The following is a 21,447-nucleotide window of genomic DNA, read 5'->3' on the forward strand; positions in this document are numbered from 1 at the left end:
AGGCCGCCCAAGAACGCCGCCGAAGACCAGAGACGGCCGGAGGCACCGAGGCCGACTCCTGCCCCCGAGCCGAGCGCGCTGGCCGAGCCAAAGCCGCAGAGCGCGCCGACCGAACCGGAGTCGCAGGCGCCGCCCTGCCCCAAGCCGAGGGCAGAGGCCGCGCCTGAGCAGCCGGCTGAGCCCACCCCGAGCACTTCGAGGGCGGGGCGGATGGCCTCGGAGAGGGTGGTGCCGACATGGCAGCAATCGGGGACCCCGAGCACCTCGGCAGAGAGGGCTCGCAGGGGACCCAACACCCGACTGTCGTCCAGCCGGGCCGCAGAGCCCCTCCCGGACGTGCTAGGCAGTGCCCGGGAGGTGATCGAGCGGCTGGAGGTGGCTGTGGCGAGGGAGAGGGCACAGCTTGAGGCGGACCGCGCCACCCTCGTTGAGGAGAGGGAGCGTCTGGCGGAGGTCGGCCGCCTTTTGGAGGCCCGCGTCGCCGCGACCCGCGCCGCCCATGAGAGGGAGCGGCGTGCAATGGACTCAGAGCGGGAGACCCTGGACAAAGTACGCGAGGAATCCGTCGCCGCGCAAGAAGAAGCCACCCGCCTGGGTGAGATATCGCAGCGGCAGGCCGCCGAGCTGCTCACTAGTGAGAGATTAGTGCGGGCTCGGGAGGATGCCATCCTGCCGCGCGAGAAGGCGATGGAGGCCTCCCAGGCAGACTTAGCCCGCCAGAAGGACGAGGTCGAGCAGAGCCACGCCGAACTCCACCGTTGGGAGGAGGACGTCGCGATCCGCGAGACTGACGTCAGCATTATGGCGACGGCTCTGGATGCCCAGGAGGAGCAGCTGACTCACCGGGAAGTGGAGGCTGCCACGGCATCGGCGGCTTTAACTGCTTGGGAGGAGCAGGCCGCCAAGTGGGAGTCGGAGCTGACTGCTCAGGAGCAGACCCTCTCTGCCTTCACCGAGTAGGTGAAGCAGAAGCAAGCCGAAGTCTCGGCGCCCAGCGTCGTCCCGACCAGCGCGGCCGAGGAGCTGAGCCTTGAGGAGCGGCTGCGGATCTTGAAGGACGAGCTCGAGACCGTTAACGCCGAGCAGGCCAACGTGAAGCTGATGATGCGAGACATCCTTTGGCAGGCATGGAGGTTCGTGAGAGTGGCCGTGCTCGGTCGAGTCTACGTGGGCGAGAAGGGGATGGAGCGAGCAACCATCGGCCACATCGCCCTCGGCTTCGAGGAGATCAGCCGGCGACTCAAGGCGCTTCCCCGGGCCGTGCAGGAGCTGGCCGCCCGGGAAGGGCGTGGTCTGGCCCAAGCGGTGGCCGAGCACGTCCTGGCCTGCTACCAGAGCCGGGACCCAAACTTCTCGCTGGAGCCAGCCCGGGAAGGGGTGGTCGAGGCCGAGGAGGAGGCCGCCCGGGAGGCTGTCCAGGGCGTCGCCGCCAAGGTGGCAGCTTGCTTCATGCGGGAACCGCAGCCGCCGCCAAGCAGTGGCAGCAGTAGTGAGGACTCCTCGCCGCCTCTTGAGCCCGCCGACCTAGATTAGGCTTTTGTACTTTTCTTTTTGTTTGACTTGATGTAAATATGGGAGTGATCCCTCAGAATAGCTGTCCTTTTTTTAAAAAAATAATGGAAGCCTTTCTTTGGGGTCGCAACTCCAGTGTTTTCTTGATGCTTGATGAAGTCTCTGTTCTTTTCACTTGATGTCCCGAGGAGTACTTAGGCGACCAAGCCCCACCTCGCCCCCCCCCCCCCAAGAACGAAGTCGCCCCGAGCACTCATCGCCCGAGTAGTGAGGCCTCTTCGCGGTTCAGCCCCCGAGCCCTTGCAAGTCCGCAGCGGCTAAGTCAAGAGACAAAGGTACGAACTTCCTTGCTCGGGAGATAGGTCGATCCAGCACGGAGCACGCCACGACCAGCGAACGCTTTCCCATTTTGCGACCACTCAAACAAGCAGACTGGAGACACGTGCGGGCGGGAATACGACCAAGAGTCCCCACGGTTTGGTGGTGCCTGGGCTAGGACGGACCGGACCGAGCACTGACAGCCCGCCCCCAGGGTCTAGGCTCTCGACCGCACTTTGCTCGAGCGGTAGGATTACCCGAGAACCCCAGAGGCTCGGTAGTGCCCGGGGTACTTTTAAGCGGACCGAACACCACAACCACCATGAAGGACTTCGGTCAGACATTGCCGTTCGTACGGTACACCTTTCTACTGTCCGTTCTGTCGTTCCGGGAAAAGCGGACACGTGGGCAAGGTTTTGTGCGTGAGGAAACCATCTCGCCGAACAGATTAGAATACGAGGGCCCCGAGGATAACTCGGGAACAATAGATCACTGAATATAAATTTGTATGACTTTAACCACTCACCAGACAGCTGTCAGCTTTTTGGCCGACCGATCCAGGAGAGGTATGCGCTCCGAGCTCGGGGTGCCCGGGAACTTGGTTCCTTCGGTCGGAGCGCCCGAGCACTGGAAAGCATGAGAGAGAGCCCGGGGCCAGGCGGTCCCGACCACTCATGCCCAAGCGGTAGGACCACCCGAGGACCCCCTAGGCCTGAGCAGCGACCTGGGTACTGAGGCCCTTGCGGTCGAGCTGCTTTTATTCTCGATTGTTGATCTGTGACTTAAGAAAATAGGAAGATTCTTTGTTTGGTGCGCTCTGTTAGTGCGGTACTCATTATGGACTGCTCTCATTTTTGATCCGAGACCTCTCGAATACCTGGACCAGCAAACTATGCAGGCAGAGGCATAACCCAGAGGTCCTATGGTTCAGTGGCGCCCGGGAATGACAGACCAGACTGAGCACCGACAGCCCGCCCCCGGGGTCTAGGCTCCAGACTACTGTTTGCTCGAGTGATAAGATTACCCAAGAACTCCAGGAGCTCGGTGATGCTCGGGGCACTGCCATGACACCGAATACCACAGCCTACCACGACAAACATAGGTCAGCGGCAACTACCCGTGCACATACCGATCGGGATTCTTTTATCAACGGGGAAAATGAGAGAGCATGTTTTTCTCGCACAGTCGAGCATCTCACCAGACAGATTAAACATATGGATTCCAGAAAAAATAAAATTTGACATGAGAACTAGAGAATGGTAATATATATATTGACAATTTTGTACAAGACTGGGTGACTTACCCGGTTAGTGGTAGCCCCCGGCCAACTTAGACGGGGGTGGAGCCCCCGGCCTGGTTGGCCCGAGCGCATACATGCCACCTATGGATAGAACTTGCGCAGATGCTCGATGTTCCACGTATTGGGGAGCAGCTGCCTGTCCTCTGCAGCTAGTCGAAAAGAGCCTTCTCGCGGGACACCGATCACGGTAAAGAGGCCTTCCCACATAGGGGACAGTTTATTCCTTCCTTCGCGCGATTGGACGCGTCGGAGAACTAGATCCCCCACCTCGAAAGACCGGACCCGGATGTGACGCTGATGGTAGCGCCGAAGGCTTTGCTGGTAGCGGGCTGCTCGAACGGCGGCACGCCGCCGGCGCTCTTCCAAGTAGTTGACGTCGTCGTGCCTTCGCTGTTCCTGTTCGCCTTCGGAGTAGGCATGCACCCGAGGGGAGCAAAGAGTGAGCTCGGAGGGGAGAACCGCCTCAGCACTGTACACGAGGAAGAAAGGAGTCTCCCCGGTGGCGCGACTTGGCGTGGTCCGATTGGCCCATAGCACAGCAGGCAGCTCATCGATCCACCCTTTCCCGTGCTTTACGAGCACGTCGTAGGTCCGGGTTTTGAGCCCCTGTAGTATCTCAGCATTGGCGCGCTCGACTTGCCCATTGCTCCGAGGATGAGCGACTGAGGTGAAGCAGAGCTTGATGCCGAGGTCCTCGCAGTAGTCACCGAACAGGGCACTTGTGAACTGAGTGCCATTGTCGGTGATGATCCTGTTCGGAACGCCGAAACGACTTGTGATACCGCGGATGAACTGAAGCGCCGTGTTCTTGGTAACCTTGATGACTGGAACCGCCTTCGGTCACTTAGTGAATTTGTCGATGGCGACGTAGAGGTACTCATAGCCCCCGAATACTCGAGGGAATGGACCCAGAATGTCCAGCCCCCAGACCGCGAAGGGACATGACAGGGGGATGGTTTGAAGAGCCTGAGCTGGCTGGTGAATCTGCTTTGTGTGGAACTGGCACGCCATGCAGCGCCGAACCAACTCGGAAGCATCTTGGAGAGTTGTAGCCAGTAGAAACCTTGCCGGAAGGCTTTCCCGACCAGCGTGAAGAATGATGCATGGCCACTGCACTAGCCCTCGTGGATCTCAGCGAGAAGTTCACTGCCTTCTGCCCGGGTGATGCATTTCAGGAGGACGCCGTCTGCGCCACGCCGGTAGAGACCCCCGTCTACTATGGCATAGCGTTTGGACTGTCGAGCAATTCTTTCGGCAGGGGCATCATCCCTGGGGAGGAACTTTTCTTTCAAGTACCCTCGGATCTCGTCCATCCACGAGGTATCTTGAGAACTGCCAGCAAGCGCAGCGCACTCGCCGGGCGGCGGCACCTTGTCAGGGCTTCCCCCTGAGGGCACCGCCGGGGTCCCCTGAACTAGGCTTGAGGTTTCCCCTTCGTCGTGGTCGGCAGGCAGGATGGAAGGCCGTGTGAGACTTTCTTCAAAGACTCCGGCAGGGACGCGCGCACGGGAAGAGGCTAGGCGAGAAAGGTCATCGGCCAAAGCTTTGTCGCGGCGAGATATGTACCGCAGCTCCAGGCCGTCGAAGTTCCTCTCCAGCTTCCTGACTTCCACCACGTACGCCGCCATTTGAGGATCCGTGCACTAATACTCTTTCGACACCTGGTTGACCACCAGCTGGGAGTCTCCCTTGACCAGGAGACGACGAATCCCGAGGCCCACCGCGGCCCGGAGGCCAGCGATGAGGCCCTCATACTCCGCCATATTGTTGGTTGCTCGGAATTGCAACTGCACGACGTACCGGAGTTCTTCACTAGTTAGGGAGGTGAGAACCACTTTGGCCCCCGCGCCTTTTCGCTTGAGGGAACCGTTGAAGTGCATAATCCAGTACCCGAGCGCATCGTGCCTGGGATAGGCGGAAATTTCTTCTTGGTCGATCTCGGGGACGGGCGTCCACTCTGCCACAAAGTCAGAGAGCACTTGGCTTTTGATCGCCTAGCGGCTAACAAAGTGCAGATCAAACTCCGCCAGCTCCACCGCCCACTTGATGATGCGCCCAGTGCCTTCTTGGTTCTGGAGGATGGGCCCCAGCGGATACGTGGTAACCACCGAGACCTTGTGCGCCTAGAAGTAATGGCGCAGCTTCCGGGAAGAGATGAGCACGACATAGAGCAGCTTATGGACTTGGGGATATCTTATTTTGGCGTCTCAGAGGACTTCACTGACGAAGTACATTGGTCGCTGTACACGGTGGGCCCGGACTGCGGCTTCACCCGAGGGCTTGTCATAGCCCCCGAGCTCGGCAGCGTGGTCGGGGCTGGCCGAGTGCTCGGGCTCGACTCCCTGGTCGGGAGGAGCCAAGTGCTCGGGCTTGACCCCCTGCTCGGGGGGAGCCGCGAGGACTGGGGAGTGCCCGGGGGCGGCCAGGAGTTGGAACCCAGCACCTTGCCCCGAGCACTCATCGCGCTCCACCACCAGTTGAAAGTGCCTAGAGGGGGGGGGGTGAATAGGCTTTTCTGAAAATTAAAACTAAAAACAGCGGATTAAACTGCCGGATATTCCGGTGAAGTCCGGATACTCTGGTATGTTCCGGAGTATCCGGTCTAGTCCGGAGTCTCCGGCCTAACAGGAAATTTCAGAATAAATGTGAACTAAAGATAACAGCTAGAGTCTAAGAATTACACTAGGTCTACTAGATATCACAAGGCTAGAATAACACTTAATACTAGCAAGATTGTCACTAAAGCAATTTAAATGGCAAATTACCAAATTCACACGATAAAGTAAATTTCGCAAATAAGAACACGTGAATTTATCCCGGAGTTCGGCCACCTCACAAAGAAGTGCCTACGTCTCCGTTGAGGAGCTCACAAAGAGCCGGGTCTTCTCCAACCCTATCCTCTTCTAGCGACCACCAAGATCAAGCTAGAAATTCTTACTCAATATGAAGATGCTTACAAACTTCCCGAGGCACACCACAAGTTTTGGGTGCTCTTCGGGCGACTCCTTTCCTTCTAGAAGCCCAAAGCTTCAAGAGAGATGATCGCAGTAGATGCTCGATGAAGAACTCAATGCTCAAGTGGCTTGAACCTTCTCCAAACACACACTCTCAATTTGTGCAAACTTTGCTCTAGAGATGATTGGAGGGGCTTTGAATGCTCTTAAAGTGCTCAAGAGGTCTCAAGAATACCAGCCACAGCAAGCTCTAAATGCTATGGAGAGAGGGGCATTTATAGCACTCTCTCACAGACTAGCCGTTACTGTTTTTGTCAGAGCTTACCGGAGTATCCGGTGTACACCGGAGTCTCCGGTCCTAATTCCAAAAACGGCGTCAGAACGGTCACGAACGTGTCAGAACTAGCCGTTACAGTTCTGTTTAATCACCGGAGTCTCCGGTGAACACTGGAGTCTCTGGTCTTGACAGATTTTCCAAAATGACTAAGTCCGGAGACTAGCCGGATCCTCCGGCATCTCCAGGTACCGGAGTATCCGGTGAACACCGGAGACTCCGGTCTTTATTTTCTTTTATCAAAAAGATTAAATGCTAACCGAAAGTCTCTGTCGGAGTCTACCTCGGAGACTCCGGCTGTACACTAAACATTTTACCGGAGTATCCGGTGAACACCGGAGACTCCGGTCCTTTTTTTCTTAAAAAGAATAAATCGTAACCGAGACTCTCTGCCGGAGGCTGTCTCGGAGACTCCGGCCGAACACTGAGTACTGGAGTATCCGGTGAACACCGGAGACTCCGGACTCTGAAGATTTTTCAGAAAGAGTTTCGTGTCCGTGAGTGAATGTGTCTCTCAACTGGGTGGTTCTAAAGGATCTCTTGAGCATTGAGACACTAATCAAGCAAACAAATCCATCCATCTAAAAATATGTCTATCCTAGACTCAATTTCAAAAATAAAATGAATGTAAACCCTATCTAGTACCCTTCGTTGATTCTTCATTTGTTTCGGCGGGCGTCAAACGTCATTTACCTTCACAACTAATGCTTATACCTGTTCAATACTCGAAAAGCATGTTAGTTCTTTAATCGTTTTGTCATCAATAAGCCAAAACCCACTTAGGGGGCCTAGATGCACTTTCACCAGTACTATGCTCACGACCTAAGGAGTGGCTGAGACGTAGAGCAATAGTGGCTCGCCCTCGGAGGGGGCCACCAGTATGGGCGGCGAGGTGAGATACTTCTTCAAATCGCGGAAGGCCTGCTCGGCCTCCGACGTCCAGTCGAAGTGACCGGTCTTCTTCAGGAGTTTGAAGAGGGGGAGTCCTCGCTCCCTGAGTTTGGAGATGAAGCGTCCGAGGGCTGCCATGCAGCCGGCGAGGCACTGAACTTCCTTGAGTCGAGCCGGGGGTCGCATCTGCTCGATGGCCCAGATCTTCTCTGAGTTGGCTTCGATTCCTCGACTAGAGACCAAGAAACCAAGGAGCTTGCCAGTAGGGACCCCGAAAACACACTTCTCGGGGTTGAGCTTCAAGCGGGTAGTGCGGAGACTGTCGAAAGTCTCGGCTAGATCTTCGAGCAGGGTAGCGTGGTCTCGGGATTTGACCACGAGATAGTCGATGTAAGCCTTGACATTGCGGCCAACCTGCGAGTCAAGGGTAATGCGCACAGCGCGCTGGAAAGACGACCCAGCGTTGCGCAAACCAAATGGCATCGATACATAGCAATAAGTCCCCACCGGAGTGGTAAAAGCTGTCACCCCGTAAAAGGGGAGCGACGGCTTTAGGCGCCTGGAGGGCACCTGCAGCTTCTCGAAGGCCTCCCGGGAAAGGAGGTTTAGGCCTACGCCCCCGTCGATCAGCACCCTGCTGATCTTCACATTGCAGATGGTGGGGGACACTACCAGGGGTAGTCGCCCCACGCTTGCAGTACTGGCAGGGTGGTCGGCCAAGCTGAACGTGATCGGGGAGTTCGACCACTTCAGGGGCCTTGCGGCCTCTTCGCTCGGGGTCGCCGACACACCTCGCACCGCATGGTCTTGATGCTGCGGCGGGAGGAGGGGGTGTACGCGCCCCCGTCGATGAAGGCGATGGTGTGCTCAGGCTCCTGGAAGCCGAGCTCTTGGTTGTCAGGGGCGGCTCTGTCGTCGCCGCCCCTGCGGGGCTCCTCGCGGTCCCTCTGGCGCTACTCGATGAGGCCTTTGACTGTGCGGCATTCCGTGAGGTCATGCCACTTGGTCTGGTGGATCTGGCACCACTTCCCTGGCTCGGACCTCGCGGGAGCGGGGGCCCTTGCAGGAGTGGGAGCCCTTGCGGTAACCGGAGCCCTAGGAGGGGCTCGGGCTGGAGCCCTCGTGAGCGCGGGCCGTCTGTCGGCGGCCGCCCGGCGTGTTGGCCGGCGGTCGGGTTCCTGGGCCGGCCTATGGGAGGGCCTGGGCTGGCTCGACAGGGACAGCCTCGCGCCTCCTTCTCTTTTTCTTTTCCCGCCTGTCGGAGAGGGAAGGACCTGGCTGATCGGAGGCGGGATGCTCAGGGCGCGAAACATGCCATGCCCGAGCCTCCGCCGCCTTGGCGCACTTGTTGGCCAGCACGAAGAGTTCCACGGTGGTTTTGACCTCGTGCGTGCCTAGCTTCTAGAGCATCCGCTCGTTGCGAACACCCTACCGGAACGTGACAATGATAGCGTGAGGGGTTATCCGCGGGATGGTGTTGCGGACCTGGCTGAAGAGCTGTATGAAGCGCCGCAGCGTCTCCCCCTCCTACTGTTTGACGGCGTGGAGGTCGCACTCTAGGCCGGGGTGCGTGAATGTGCCCTGTAAGTTCGCCACAAACTAGTGGTAGAGATCATCCCAGGAGCCGATGGATCCTGGGGGTAAGTTCATAAGCCAAGAGCGGGCAGAGCCCCTCAAGACGACATGGAAATAGTTGGCCATCACCTTTTCGTTGCCGCCAGCCACTTGGACAGCGGTGGTGTAGATTTGGAGGAACTCGACGGGGTCGAGGGACCCGTCTGACTTCTCCGGCAGTTCTGGCCGGAACTTGGTGGGCCATTTGACCCGGCGGAGCTCGCTGGTGAAGGCACGACAGCCTGTGCCGTACCCTGCTGTGCGGGGCGGCGCCCTTGGGCGGTGAACGCCGGTGAGCCGGGGAGCACTGGCGGTCATGGGCCGGCAAGGAGGAGGCCTGGTCCTCGGCTTCGGTCTCATGCCGGGTCTCCCGCTGGCGCTCCAGGGTAACACGCGCGTCTTCGATGGCCCTCCGCTCGTTGAGGTGCAAGCGGAGGTCCTGAGCTCCGGTAGTGGCCAGGGGGGCGGCACTCCGCTTGGAGGCCCCCCGACCAGTGCGACCGCCACCTGACGATGGGCCGGTCTTAACTGCGCCGCGGTGGGAGGTAGCACGAGAGCTCTGGGGCAGCACCTGATGGTGAGTCGTGCCGACCAAGGCGGCCACCTCCTGGAGCCAGCGGCCTTCTGGGGTTTCCCCCGCTGCCTGGACTGGCGGGTGCCTGAGGAGAGCTTAAGCCGCAAGTAGCGCACTCCCAGGACTGGCCTCGCCGAAGGCGAGCCTACGCCGCAACGGCACCCGGCGCTGTCCAGACGTGGATCTGGCAGTGGGAGTTTCCGCCGCCTACTGATGGTTAGGCGGTGCGCTAGCGTCGGCGGCGGCGGCCCTGCTGGGCCCAGCGCCATGGTCCCCCTGAGAGGGGAGCGCCGTGCGTGCGGACCGTGGCTGCTGCTAAGAAGCAGCAGCGACTGGGGCCTCCTGCGCGAGGGGCTCCATTTCCTCACTGGAGCTGGAGCCGGTGCGCCGGAGACGATGGCCTCCTGCCATTTTTTCTGCAGAAAAAAAACAAAAAAACAAATTCAGGGATACAATCCCCCTACTTGGCGCGCCAGCTGTCGGAGGGTGAACTCATATCGCAGGGATCCTGAGGGAACCCTTTTTGAGATTCGGCCGGGGGGATGATTCTGAATATGTTTGCGGGAGAAATAAATGGGTGTACATGCAATGGTAGGTGGGGTGGAAAGATCGAATGCAGAACATAGTAAATGCACTAGAGGGATTTTTAGACAGGTTCGGTCCGCACTGAGCGTAATACCCTGCTCCTGTGTGGATACTATAAATGCCCCGAGAATGTCTCTCAGGAATGTTGCTGGTTACAAGAATGTCTGTCTATCCTAGAGCCTCGAGCTCCATATTCTTCGGTGGTCTCAGCTTCTATGCTTGTACGAGGATGTTCTTCGGTCTCTGGGCATGTGTATCCCAAAAGTTGTCTGAGAGTTCGGGCGTTCTTCTCGGTCGTCTTTGTCCGTGCCCGCCGGCTCCCTTAAATACGCGCCGGCAGTGGCGTGCCCCCGAAAGGGAGGGCACGAGTTCCAAGATGCCATAAATGGAAAGGTAGTCATCATGGCCTCTGCGCGAAATGACGGGGGATTGAAAACGCGCCCCCCCCGCCCGGTCTTCGGTTGTCATGATGGCGCTGGCAACGGGCGCCGTGGATTGGGCCCACTGGGCAGTCGCAAAGCGGCTTGGCGTGCCCGTTCGGTCTTGTACGCCTGCCACAGTAGGGCGGCAGGCGGTGGGCCTCGGGCCTTGCGATGTTATCCCGAGGCGCGCCGGATGATGCGGGATGGGACCCGTGCATTAGATGTCCCCACGCCCTTCTGCCAGAATGTGACAGGGACTGACACCGAGCGTGGCAGGAGCAGTTGGAGGTGACAGGCCACGCGCCCTCTTAAATGCGGTATCGGACCTTTCACAGGCTGACACCTCACTGCTGGACCCCTGTAGGGCCACCGACGAAGGACTTCTTGGGCTGTCGGGGATCCGAGTGCTCGGGGGTCACTGTTCACCTCCCCAAGCACTCTCTCCCGAAAACACCCTCTCTTGGTCCTCGGGGGCCACTGTTCACGGCCCCGAGCACTCTCTCCCGGAATTGACTGTTCGGATCCTCGGGAAAACGAGTGCTCAGGGGTCACTGTTCACAGCCCCGAGCACTCTCTCCCCGAACTACCTTCCTTGGGTCCTCGGGGTACTCGGGTGCTCGGGGGCCACTGTTCGCAGCCCTGAGCACACCCTTCCCGGTACTCGGCTTTTCTGGTCGTCGGGGGACTTGGGTGCTCGGGGGCCACTATTTATGACCCCGAGCACTCTCTTCCCAGTCACTTGGTCTTCGCAGATCATCGTGGAACCCGGGTACTCAGGGACCACTGTTCGTGGCCCCGAGCGCTCTCTTCCGGGACTTAGTCTTTTGGTACCTCGCGGAGATGAACCCTGCGGGAGGGCGCCACGTGGCAGAATGCTGGCCTGACCTCGGGATTCGGGGACCCATAGTTCCTGATTCACCGACAGCAGCCCCCGGGCCCATTGGCAGGCGAGGGCCTAGAGACTGCGGATGGGGCCTTCGTCGTCATCGAGACCGAACCCAGCACCGATGCCATGTGGCGTGTTTTTAGCGCTGGCCTCTCCGACCCAGACTTCTGGTACGGCACAACGGGGAACCAAACGGACGCGCGTCCAGCCGACTCCCGAGGCGCGTGATAACGAGGCGGGCAGCGCGCGTGGCAACCGCGCAGACCGAGGATAGTGCACCTGGCAACCGCTGACAATTATAATAATTTAAAATATTTTAAACCGACTAGTACAAAACAAATTCCCTAGACCACATGGCAACTAATATGATAAACGACTCTACAGAACTCGCTTACTACGCAGCCCACATGACTAGAGGTAGACTTTGCCTTCCAAAAAGCCTCTCCTCCCGCGTTCCACCCTGTTCAGTCCAAGTCAGGACAAAAGGCCTCCCCGCTCAGCTTCCTGCAGTCTTTTTGTAAAGTCTCAAACCACGAGAACCTTCGTAACAGTCTTTTTGAAAATGCCTCATGCTCAGAAAAAGCTGAAATTTACTGATCGCAACTCAAAACACCCTAGAAAAGGCGTTTGCTCACGTTCATTGGGTGGGGAATCCCAAACAACATACTCGTGCTCATCCATCTGCATACGTTATTTCGTCCGCAAGTCGATGATTTGCTCATTAATCAATTCTTTCCTCGATCCTTTTGCTGCCTTTCTGTATCCCCCTTCTCTCTCTATACGGCGAGCATCAATGTGGTGTGAATTGCGAACTACCGCCAGCTGGGTTGGCCACCCCCAACTATTGTATTGCCCTTCCGATTTTGGGAGCTCCGTCGGGTTGGCATGATTAATTGATTAGCCCGCGTTTTATATTTCCAATAGCATCGAATAATTTAGACTCCTTGCATCATCAACTGTTTTCATCCAAGAAAAAGAAAGGAAAATTCAATAGTGTGCAAAACAACCGAAAAACAAAAATCAACGCAGCAAAAAATCTCCTGTAATTTTAATTCCAAGATATTCCTTCAATGAAAATATAGAACCCATTCAGACCCATACATTTCTTACGCCATATTTCGATGAGTACAAATAGAAGTTACCGACCGGATGAAAAGAAGAACAGGATGTAAAGTTAGGGTAGAAAGAAGGTCGGCCTCGGCCCACGAAGCAAAATCTCCGAAACGGCCCATTCGAAAACCAGCCCAGGACGGCGATGGTTCCCTCCACCCCCAAACGCTACATAATTTCCCTCGCTCGTTCGGTCCTTCCCTCGTTTTCTGTTCGCTTTCTCTCTCTTCCCTCCCTCTCCCTCCCTCCTCTAGTTCTCTATTCCCCTTTCCCTCTAACCCCACCCACCCCCTCGCCGCCCCGCCGCGGCCCACCGCCGCCGGAACCCTAGCTCCGCCAAGCCCCCCCGCCCTCCCCAGTCGCCGATCGGCCCCCGGGATCCGGGCGCCCCTCCGCGCGCGATCGCGAGAGATTCGGGGTCGCCGCCGGCCGGGGCGAGAGAGGAGCCCATGTCGGGGGCCGGCAGCGGCAGGCCGCCGGCCGCGCAGAAGATCCTTCAGTTGCTGCGCCCGCCTCTGGCCTTCGCCGCGCCGTTGCGGCCGCCCTTCGCTGCCCCCGACGACTACCACCGCTTCCCCACGCCGGCAGCGGCTGCGGCCCCCGCCGCTACCTCAGGCGGCGTCGGTGCAGGGGGCAGCGATATCGAGGAGGGGCTGGTCATCCGGACGCTGGTGAGATGACTCAGCTCGACGTGGAGCTCTCGATTTGTTTCCCTTGTGTTTTTCTGGTTTCGTGTCAGCTTACAATGCTTTGAGATGTCCTAAATAAGCGGGTTATTGGTCAAAATTTCCCTGTTTTATTGTGTATATCCATAGATTTGGTTTTAGCTACACGAGTCGTAAGTAGAATCAGGTGAAATCTTGACCAATTTTTTAGCGTCCTGGAAGTCTTCGTAGTGTCAGAACGCTTAAATGCTCAGTACTTGCAGTTATTTTGATGTCAGGTAAGCGCAAACTGTAGTTGCTGTGTAGCCAGGATCGATCACAGAATGAATTTATCTCACATAGTTGTTGCCCTGCAGCGAGATTCGGAATGGAGTGGAAGTTTTATGTCATAAGGAGTAAGAATTTATGTAATGTAGATGTTGCGCACAAAGAGATCTGGGATAGAGGGAAACTTGGTCAACAGATGCTAATAACATATTCTCCTTAATCATTGCCATAATATATGGCTGAGAGTAGGATTTGGCTTGCTGTAGGACTTATTTTATTGTACCACCGTTGTACTCTCGCACTCAAAACTTCTCTCACTGTCACACCCATGTTTTTCCCAGTAAAAAAAATCCTCAAAAATCCCCCTCTCTCTATCATCCCTGTGACCCGGCGTTGCTCACTGCCATGTGCACCAGGGCTCTGAGCCGTGCTGCCCGTCCCGTCGCCGTGCGTGCAGCCATCCTCATGCTCCGCACCGCTCCCTCGAGCCCCAAGCCTTGCCTCGCGTCCCGTACCGCTGCCGTGCCCATACCGTCGCCACCTATAAGGGGAACAATGCCCTCTTCCTCCTCCCTTGCACAACACCGCCTCTCTCCCTCCCCTCCACATGAGGAAAGCACCGCTACCGCCATCACACCGGAGCTCTCCGCCGGTGAGCTCCACCGCTCTTCCCCTCTCTCTCCCTTCTCACCTAAAGCTACCCAAGAGCCATACCTTAGCCGCCGTCGCTGGCCGCCACTTTCTTGCTATTGCCCTCGCCGTCGCCTGCTAGATCCGCCCCTGCCAGGGCCAGATCCGGCCACCGCCGTCTGCTAGATCCCCCCCCCCCCCAGGGTCGGATCTGGCCACCGCCGCCCTGCCTTGCCGTTCGCCGAAGCCCACCGCCGCCCTGCCTTGCCGCTCGCCGAAGCCCACCGCCGCCCTCCGTCGCTGGCGCTCCGCTGTCGCTTGCCGCCCCCCATTGCCTCCTCCCTCCCTCTCGCTGTCTCCGCCCGAGCTGGCCGCCTCTCTGCCCATTATCCTCTCTCTCTCCCTCATTGATAGGCGGGCCTGCCCTTTAGCCGAGCCTAGCCCAGCCCCAAGTCGAGTCGAAATTGGAATATTCTAGGAATATTTTGCTTTTTTTTTTCTTCTGATTTTCTCTTCTGACAAAAATCCCGAAGCCCGTTTCTCCTCCCTCCTAACTTCGTTTTCGACGTTTCTTCCATCGATATTTATCTAAATTCGAGATCTACCCAATCATGTCAATTTCATAATTTTTGTAATTTAATTAGTTTCTAATATAATCATTTGATTGATTGTTTGTATGTGCGCTTTTGGCATTTGTTGCTTTTGTTAGAGGAAGACACGTTTGAGGAAGACCTAGAGAATTCGGGGTTTGAAGAAGGAGCGGATGAGGACTTCAACGAAGACAAGTCCTACAACGTTGATCATGTTGATCCTATGTTTTCAAACACAATCTGTAGAGCCATTGTTTCAAATTATAGAGATATGCATGCTTAAGTTAATAACTGTAATTTTAAAAATATGCTAATGTAGTTACGACCTAGTTTGTTTATGTCATGCCTAAATATTGTCACTTTTATTCTGTTGAAACCCTAGAAGGTCCCCAACATCAATTATAATGATTGTTTGGATGAATACTTATTTACTAGCAATTTTGACTGTCTTTGAGTGCAACAATAAGAATACAGATTTTGAGACAAATAATCTCTACCCGGGTACATAGCTTCATCCAAACCATGGATCCACGAATTGCCTAGTCTATCTAAGACCGGATTCGTCGGCGCAAGTGTGCTCTACAGGTTTGTTCACACCCTAATATGATCTTTCCTTGCCAGTGCAATGATAGGATATGCTTAGGATTGCTTTGCTAAAATGAAAGAACCAGGATAATTACATATGTTAATTATGCCTTTTCAAAATGTGTGAAGTGTTGTGTGCTTAGTGTGTGTAAGATATGTTCATGGAAACTCTAGTGTGTTTTTGATGGGGTGAGTAAGGTACCCCATAAAGGTGGAAATTACCTTGGAGCAATGTTTGACTTTATGGTGTTCTTGCTGGGAGACACTTGCCTCGATCATATAAGGACCGATTCACTATGACATCCTATCTAGTATTCAATCGTACAATCACATGACCTGAATGGTCTGGACTTGACCCAACCCATTCAACTTAGTTCAGTGTTTACTCGGAGGCCGTAGCGGCAATGAGGATCATGAGAAGACTTGGGCAGTACGTAACCCAAGGTCCTTGGTGATGTTGTTAAGGCTATATCAGAGCTTTAGGATTGCTAAGTGGTCCTTCCTGTGAATATTCTAAGACCCTTGGTATCTTAGTGCTCCGCCGGTGGATATTTTGGCTATGTTGTGAGGATGTTGCATCTCGTTATGACAGTTTCACCAGTTGTTAAGTTTGGAGTCTGTGCATATCTTGTGGGTAAAGTGTATAAACTCCGCGGAGTATTAAACCTATCTGGATAGCTGTGTCCTCGGTCAAGGACATGCTATGGTTCGGTCACAATGATTAGCTTTTTGGCGTGAGTATCTCCTTGACATGTGAGTGAGCAGTGTGCCCGTGTTTTCAAAAAGTGTTGACTATGTGCCTGGAGTATCCCGGACTGTGTGTCCACCGACAAAAGAAGTGTGAAAACTGGCGGGATGAAAGTATCTCCTCTAGGGCTAACAACCCCATAAACTCAACTTATATGTTTCCCTCAAAAATATTTTGAGATAGTCTTTGCAAATTGAACTTTGCATCGAAAACTATATTTCTGCAAAACCTAAAGACTCTACAGTCTTATTCTTGATCTACCTTTATGCATCTAATTTTTCTCCTTGAGGCAGGACTTGTTGAGTACTTTATATACTCACTCTTGCTATATGTGGATTCAGATGATCCAGAGGCCGATTTCGTCGAAAGTGAAGATGAAGAATAGAAAAGTTTGGTTTCGTTTGCACTCAAGTTGTCTGTAGGGCTTGAGTCGCTTTTGCGTTGTCTCCGTTGTGCTATGAGACTTTATTTAATTATGCCTACAGACTTTTATTGTAATGAACTTTGTATTGTACCATAATATCATACTTTAATCGATGTATGTCCGTGATGTCTACTTCTGTTGGAAATGTGTGCGTACCAGCTACTGATCCAGTGACTGTTATGAATTACACAAGGTGACCCGAAGGAGGAGTCTAACACTCACCAAGCTTGCCAAGTGAAAAAAATTGGGTCATTTCTTATATAGGTGTTAGATTCTTTTTACTTCCTTTCTGCCAGTATATGTCTATGGAAGCCTGTGGGATCTTGTTTATATCCAACACAACTTGGTGGGATTACTGATTACTGTTATTCAACCCAACATGGTGGGATTACCGTTATTCAACACAACTTCTATCTAGTAGTGGTGACAAGCACTTGAGTTTCTTTCTGCATGTAACTGATTTTGTCATGTGCAATCTCGTAACGAATCAGTGCTAGGCTTGTTTCTTTTTTCAGATAGTTCGCATGGAACTCCTAGGCCAAAGTTCCAAATAGGCATAGTTTCACTGGTTTATAAATATTCTTAAAAATTTAACGAAAAAGTTTGCCTTAGGGTTATGATATAACCATGTGGGTCAACATTTGTATGCTTTAGGTTCTAAGTTGATTACATCGAAATGGTTTTTTGCCACTAAGGATGGCAGTATGGTGTTACTTAGTATGGCCTGATATTATATTGTCACGTTTTAACATATTCTTAAGATGATAAATTTTGTGCAAGTTCAGAAATCATTGATGATAATTGATGGATATATTCCCTCTTGGGATGTTTTTTTTCAGTTCTTACTGGAAATTTAATACTATTCCTTTTCTCTTATGCAGCTAAAAGGAAAAGCTGCATCTGAAGAAAATGCTGCTGCTGTGTCAAGTGAATGTACGATTTCCAGCCCTGGATTTACTGGCAGTCCAATGCTCACTCCAGTCTCTGGAAAAGCTGTTAAAACTTCTAAGTCAAAGGCAAAAAATAATAAATCTGGGCCTCAGACTTCTATGTCAAATGTTGGTGAGTGGAAACTTTTTAAATGATATGCCATGATCATTTGCTTCAAACTCCATTTTTACATATGTTTTTGTGCAAAAAAGATTAAACATACACATCTTGTATATACAGGTTCGCCACTCAATCCACCAACTCCTTCTGGTACTTGTCGATATGACAGTTCATTAGGTGATGATAATACTCAACATCTGAATTGATTATGATTTGTCTAGGCTGAAATGTTTACAATTCACATTCATATATTTCTGATTTGGCAAACTTAGATATTTTGGGGGATCCATAGTAAATGCTTTTTGTATTTATATCCATCCTTCTGATCCTTGTACAGGACTTCTGACAAAAAAATTCATCAACCTGCTCAAGCATGCTCAAGATGGCATTCTAGATTTGAATAATGCTGCAGAAACATTAGAGGTTACAGATTGTTCTAATTTTGAGCCATCATCTCTTTTCTTCCACTTGGTACGCACTCTCAGATTTTTCTTACAATTCAGGTTCAAAAGCGACGCATATATGACATTACCAATGTCCTTGAAGGAATTGGGCTAATAGAGAAGATACTAAAGAACAGAATCCGTTGGAAGTTATCAATGCTTTCTTCCTTCAACCCTTGTCTTCTTGTATTATGATACAACCTTATTTCTTTAACTCTTGTCTTCCTATCTTATGATTCTAATCTTGCACAACATTGCAGGGGCCTGGATGATTCGGGCATTGAATTAGATAATGGTATTTCTGCTTTGCAGGTATTTGTTTCTGTAAATTTGTTGTTCATATTTGAACTTGACATATGAATAATAAGTGACACCTGAGTACCTTTTTTAACTGAGATGTATGATAATATATCTATGTTCAATTTTGTGTAACCCATTTTTCAGGCAGAAGTTGAAACTCTTAGTCTGCAGGAGCAAGCTTTAGACGAGCGTATAAGGTTAGTAGCTATCGGTTATCGCATGCTTCTCTGCTATGTGACTATGTCACAGTTCCTAACAAAAACATGATATAGTCTGGTGATTATTTCCCATGCAGTGATATGCGTGAAAAACTAAGGGGGTTGATTGAAGATGAAAATAATCATAGGTAACCACATTTCTTTTACATTAGTTATGCTAGTATGCAATTGTTTAATACAACATACAATTTTCATTTGTCTATTAGGTGGCTCTATGTGACTGAAGATGATATCAAGGGATTACCCTGCTTTCAGGTCTGGTGTTCTATCTGCACGGTTGTAGAATGTGATATTCTTTTAGTGTTGAAGATTATCCATTTCCTTAAGCTAAATTAATTTTGTAGAAGTTATTATGTACGGTAAATTAGTAGTTAATGTACGTAAGTGTTTCTGCAGAATGAAACACTTATCGCGATAAAGGCACCTCATGGCACTACACTCGAAGTCCCAGATCCGGATGAGGTCGGAAGCATTAAAATAATGAGCTATGCATAAATAAATGGTTGTGATCAGATTCATGACATCATGCGTGTTTCTGCTGCCTATGCAGGCCGGCGATTATCTCCAGAGGAGATATAGAATCGTATTAAGAAGTACAATAGGCCCAATAGATGTTTACTTAGTTAGGTAATGTTGTATTCCTCCTGTGAAGTTAAATATTTGGACAGAATCTTACCTAATCAAAACCTTGTTATAATATAGTCGATTTGATGAGAAATTTGAGGAATTGGGTGGTGCTGCAACACCTGCAAGGCATGCAAATGTGCCCATACATCAACCTGTTGAAGATTTCAATACAAAAAATGCCGGGCAAGGTTGCACATCGATGGATGTGGTACATAATATTCAGCAAAGCCAGAAGATTCCCCAGGATCCTAGTGCTTTGCATGATTTTGGAGGGATGACAAGGATTATTCCTTCAGATGTTGATGTAAGTCAGATTTTGCTGAGTTTAACTTTTAACCTTCAAGTTGCACAATACATCATTATGCATGCACATATGAATTTTTTATCTGCTTTTCTGCATTTTATTGCTTTTGGACTCGTAACTGCAAATCTTCAGGTGCAATGCTTAGTAAGTTATAAAGTGGTTAATTTGCACTATCTTGAGCGACTTAGGATCCTACACAAATTTTGCAGGAGGATGCTGATTATTGGCTCCTAACAGAGGGGGATGTTAGCATTACTGATATGTGGAAAACGGCTCGTATCCTTGATATTCATTCCTTAAGCTTGTTTAGACTCATCTATAAGTAGCTGTAGTTACAATTTGAAGTACTTAACATGGAAAATAGCAGAAGTGCAGTGGGACCAGTTGGACTTTTTATCGGAAGAAGTTGGCACCCCGTGTGCCCATAATCAGCAGATTGTTGCAGTTGGCGAGCCACAGATACAGATTCCAAGCATGGATAAACCATAAGATCATGGTGGCTTCTCATTTGCAAAAGCAAAACTCTGACATCTGGAATCCCTAGTGCGGTTAGCGGTGTTCTTAATGAGAAGTTTCTTGGGTGAAAAAAAGGATTTGTTTTCGGGACAGCAAGTGCTCATTGCAACAGAAGAGCCGTGTGATTTTCATCAGAATCTGTATATTCTGAAGAAAAGCCAGGACGGCAGTTGAGATCTTCAGATTGATACCAACTCCGAATTCACATTTGGTTGTGGAGACAGGTGGTATCAACTGGGTAAGTTAAACGGTTTGCTGACCGATTTGTTTAAGCCCCCGTGCTTCAGGTGAGCCGACACTGAGGCGCTGCCTTCTCTGTGAACCCGTTGTTGTGCTCATGCAGCCACCATGATTCCACGGGCTTGTGGCGCTCTGCTGAGAAGTACCGCAAAAATGTGTAAACATAATGACAAAATGGTGTACAATGCATGACGTGTTCGTGTAACAGAACCATGGGTGAGCTATCAATGTACGGTAGAAATCTTTGTACAATTGTTTCATACCCTAATGCAAAGCACAGCTGTTTTCCATGGAAATAATGCATTCATTCTTTGTAATATCCATTTGATCAGCCCAGAGTTTCAGGCCCTGTTGGGCCTGCCTAACAGCCTTTAACTAAGGAAAATTTTTCGTGGTGTGCCTGCCGGCCTCGCTTGCGCACAGCGAGATGCCCTTGTCAGCAACCTGCCTTCCATTCACTCACTGGACTCGAGTATCCTATCGTATCTGAGATCGCTCAAGGGACACGCGGTATGCTATCTGAATTCTGAACTCTCAAAGCACAAACTATACTGGATGCCAGGCGAAATATAACTCCCAATGATCAAAACCTGAACATGAGTTCAAGCTAAACGTTGTAGCATGGAGTATGGGACCTTGGAGCAAGAGCACATTAGTGCCAATAAGTAATACCAGAAACTACAGAATCCTACCTTGCAAATGCTAATTCACTTGTCAGATTATGCCAAACCCTTCACCTTTGCCTTGGGAGCAACCACCACCACGTCGTCGTCGTCATCATCATCATCAGAGTCGCAAAGAAGCTCGAAGACAAGCATCTTGCCTCACGGAGCCACTACCTCCTCCTGCTGCTCCTGCTTCCTCTTCTTCGTCACTTCATATTTCAGCGCCTTCTTGTCGTCCGTGGCGTCGATGGAAATGCTCGAGCCCGCATCAACTTCTCACTTGATCAGCATCTCCGAGAGCTTTGTCATCACGTTCTTGTGCACCTACCACCTTATGGGCCTCGGCGCCATACATCTGCCAGACGCGAATCATGGTTTGTCACCAGACATACAAACTGATATAAAATATATTGAAAAGGTACAAATTAAACGTATCCCGGTTAGCCGAAAAATTGTAGTCTGATCATGCAATGGAATTGCACTTACTGGGTTGTATGACTACGACAACAAAACATCCAATGCGGCCTCGCTTGCGGACAGCGAGATGCCCTTGTCAGCTAGGCCGGCAACGATGCTCTTCATCTGGATTTTCACGACCTACAGCTTGTCCTGCGAGAGCGGCTCGAATATCACGGTCTCACTCAGCCTATTGAGGAACTCAGGCTCCAAGTGTTT

General features: G+C 52.0%; 1 protein-coding gene across 2 annotated transcripts; it reads left to right on the plus strand.

Moving 5' to 3' along the window:
* The first annotated feature begins 12,784 nt into the window (after positions 1 to 12,784).
* On the plus strand, positions 12,785 to 20,406 carry LOC133922024 (transcription factor E2FA-like). 2 transcript variants are annotated; one of them, XM_062367176.1, is made up of 14 exons: positions 12,785 to 13,171; positions 17,291 to 17,471; positions 17,580 to 17,636; positions 17,797 to 17,882; positions 17,963 to 18,051; positions 18,163 to 18,214; positions 18,347 to 18,399; positions 18,498 to 18,548; positions 18,627 to 18,675; positions 18,817 to 18,882; positions 18,971 to 19,047; positions 19,123 to 19,351; positions 19,561 to 19,627; positions 19,719 to 20,406. In XM_062367176.1, the coding sequence occupies exons 1-14, from the start codon at positions 12,950 to 12,952 to the stop codon at positions 19,838 to 19,840; spliced, it is 1,401 nt and encodes a 466-aa protein (XP_062223160.1). In that variant the 5' UTR covers positions 12,785 to 12,949; the 3' UTR covers positions 19,841 to 20,406. The 2 variants fall into 2 exon arrangements, with proteins under 2 accessions (XP_062223160.1, XP_062223159.1); XM_062367175.1 differs by having other exon boundaries at positions 12,786 to 13,171; positions 19,716 to 20,406.
* Positions 20,407 to 21,447: the final 1,041 nt, after the last annotated feature.

Source organism: Phragmites australis, chromosome 6 (genome assembly GCF_958298935.1).
Source record: "Phragmites australis chromosome 6, lpPhrAust1.1, whole genome shotgun sequence".
NCBI lineage: Eukaryota > Viridiplantae > Streptophyta > Magnoliopsida > Poales > Poaceae > Phragmites > Phragmites australis.

Excerpts from the sequence above, each read along its gene's own strand:
- LOC133922024 (XM_062367175.1), top strand. The coding sequence starts at position 12,950 with ATGTCGGGGGCCGGCAGCGGCAGGCCGCCGGCCGCGCAGAAGATCCTT. Across the intron at positions 18,400-18,497 it reads GCTTTAGACGAGCGTATAAG|TGATATGCGTGAAAAACTAA; the intron begins GTTAGTAGCTAT and ends TTTCCCATGCAG. Across the intron at positions 19,352-19,560 it reads TTATTCCTTCAGATGTTGAT|GAGGATGCTGATTATTGGCT; the intron begins GTAAGTCAGATT and ends CAAATTTTGCAG.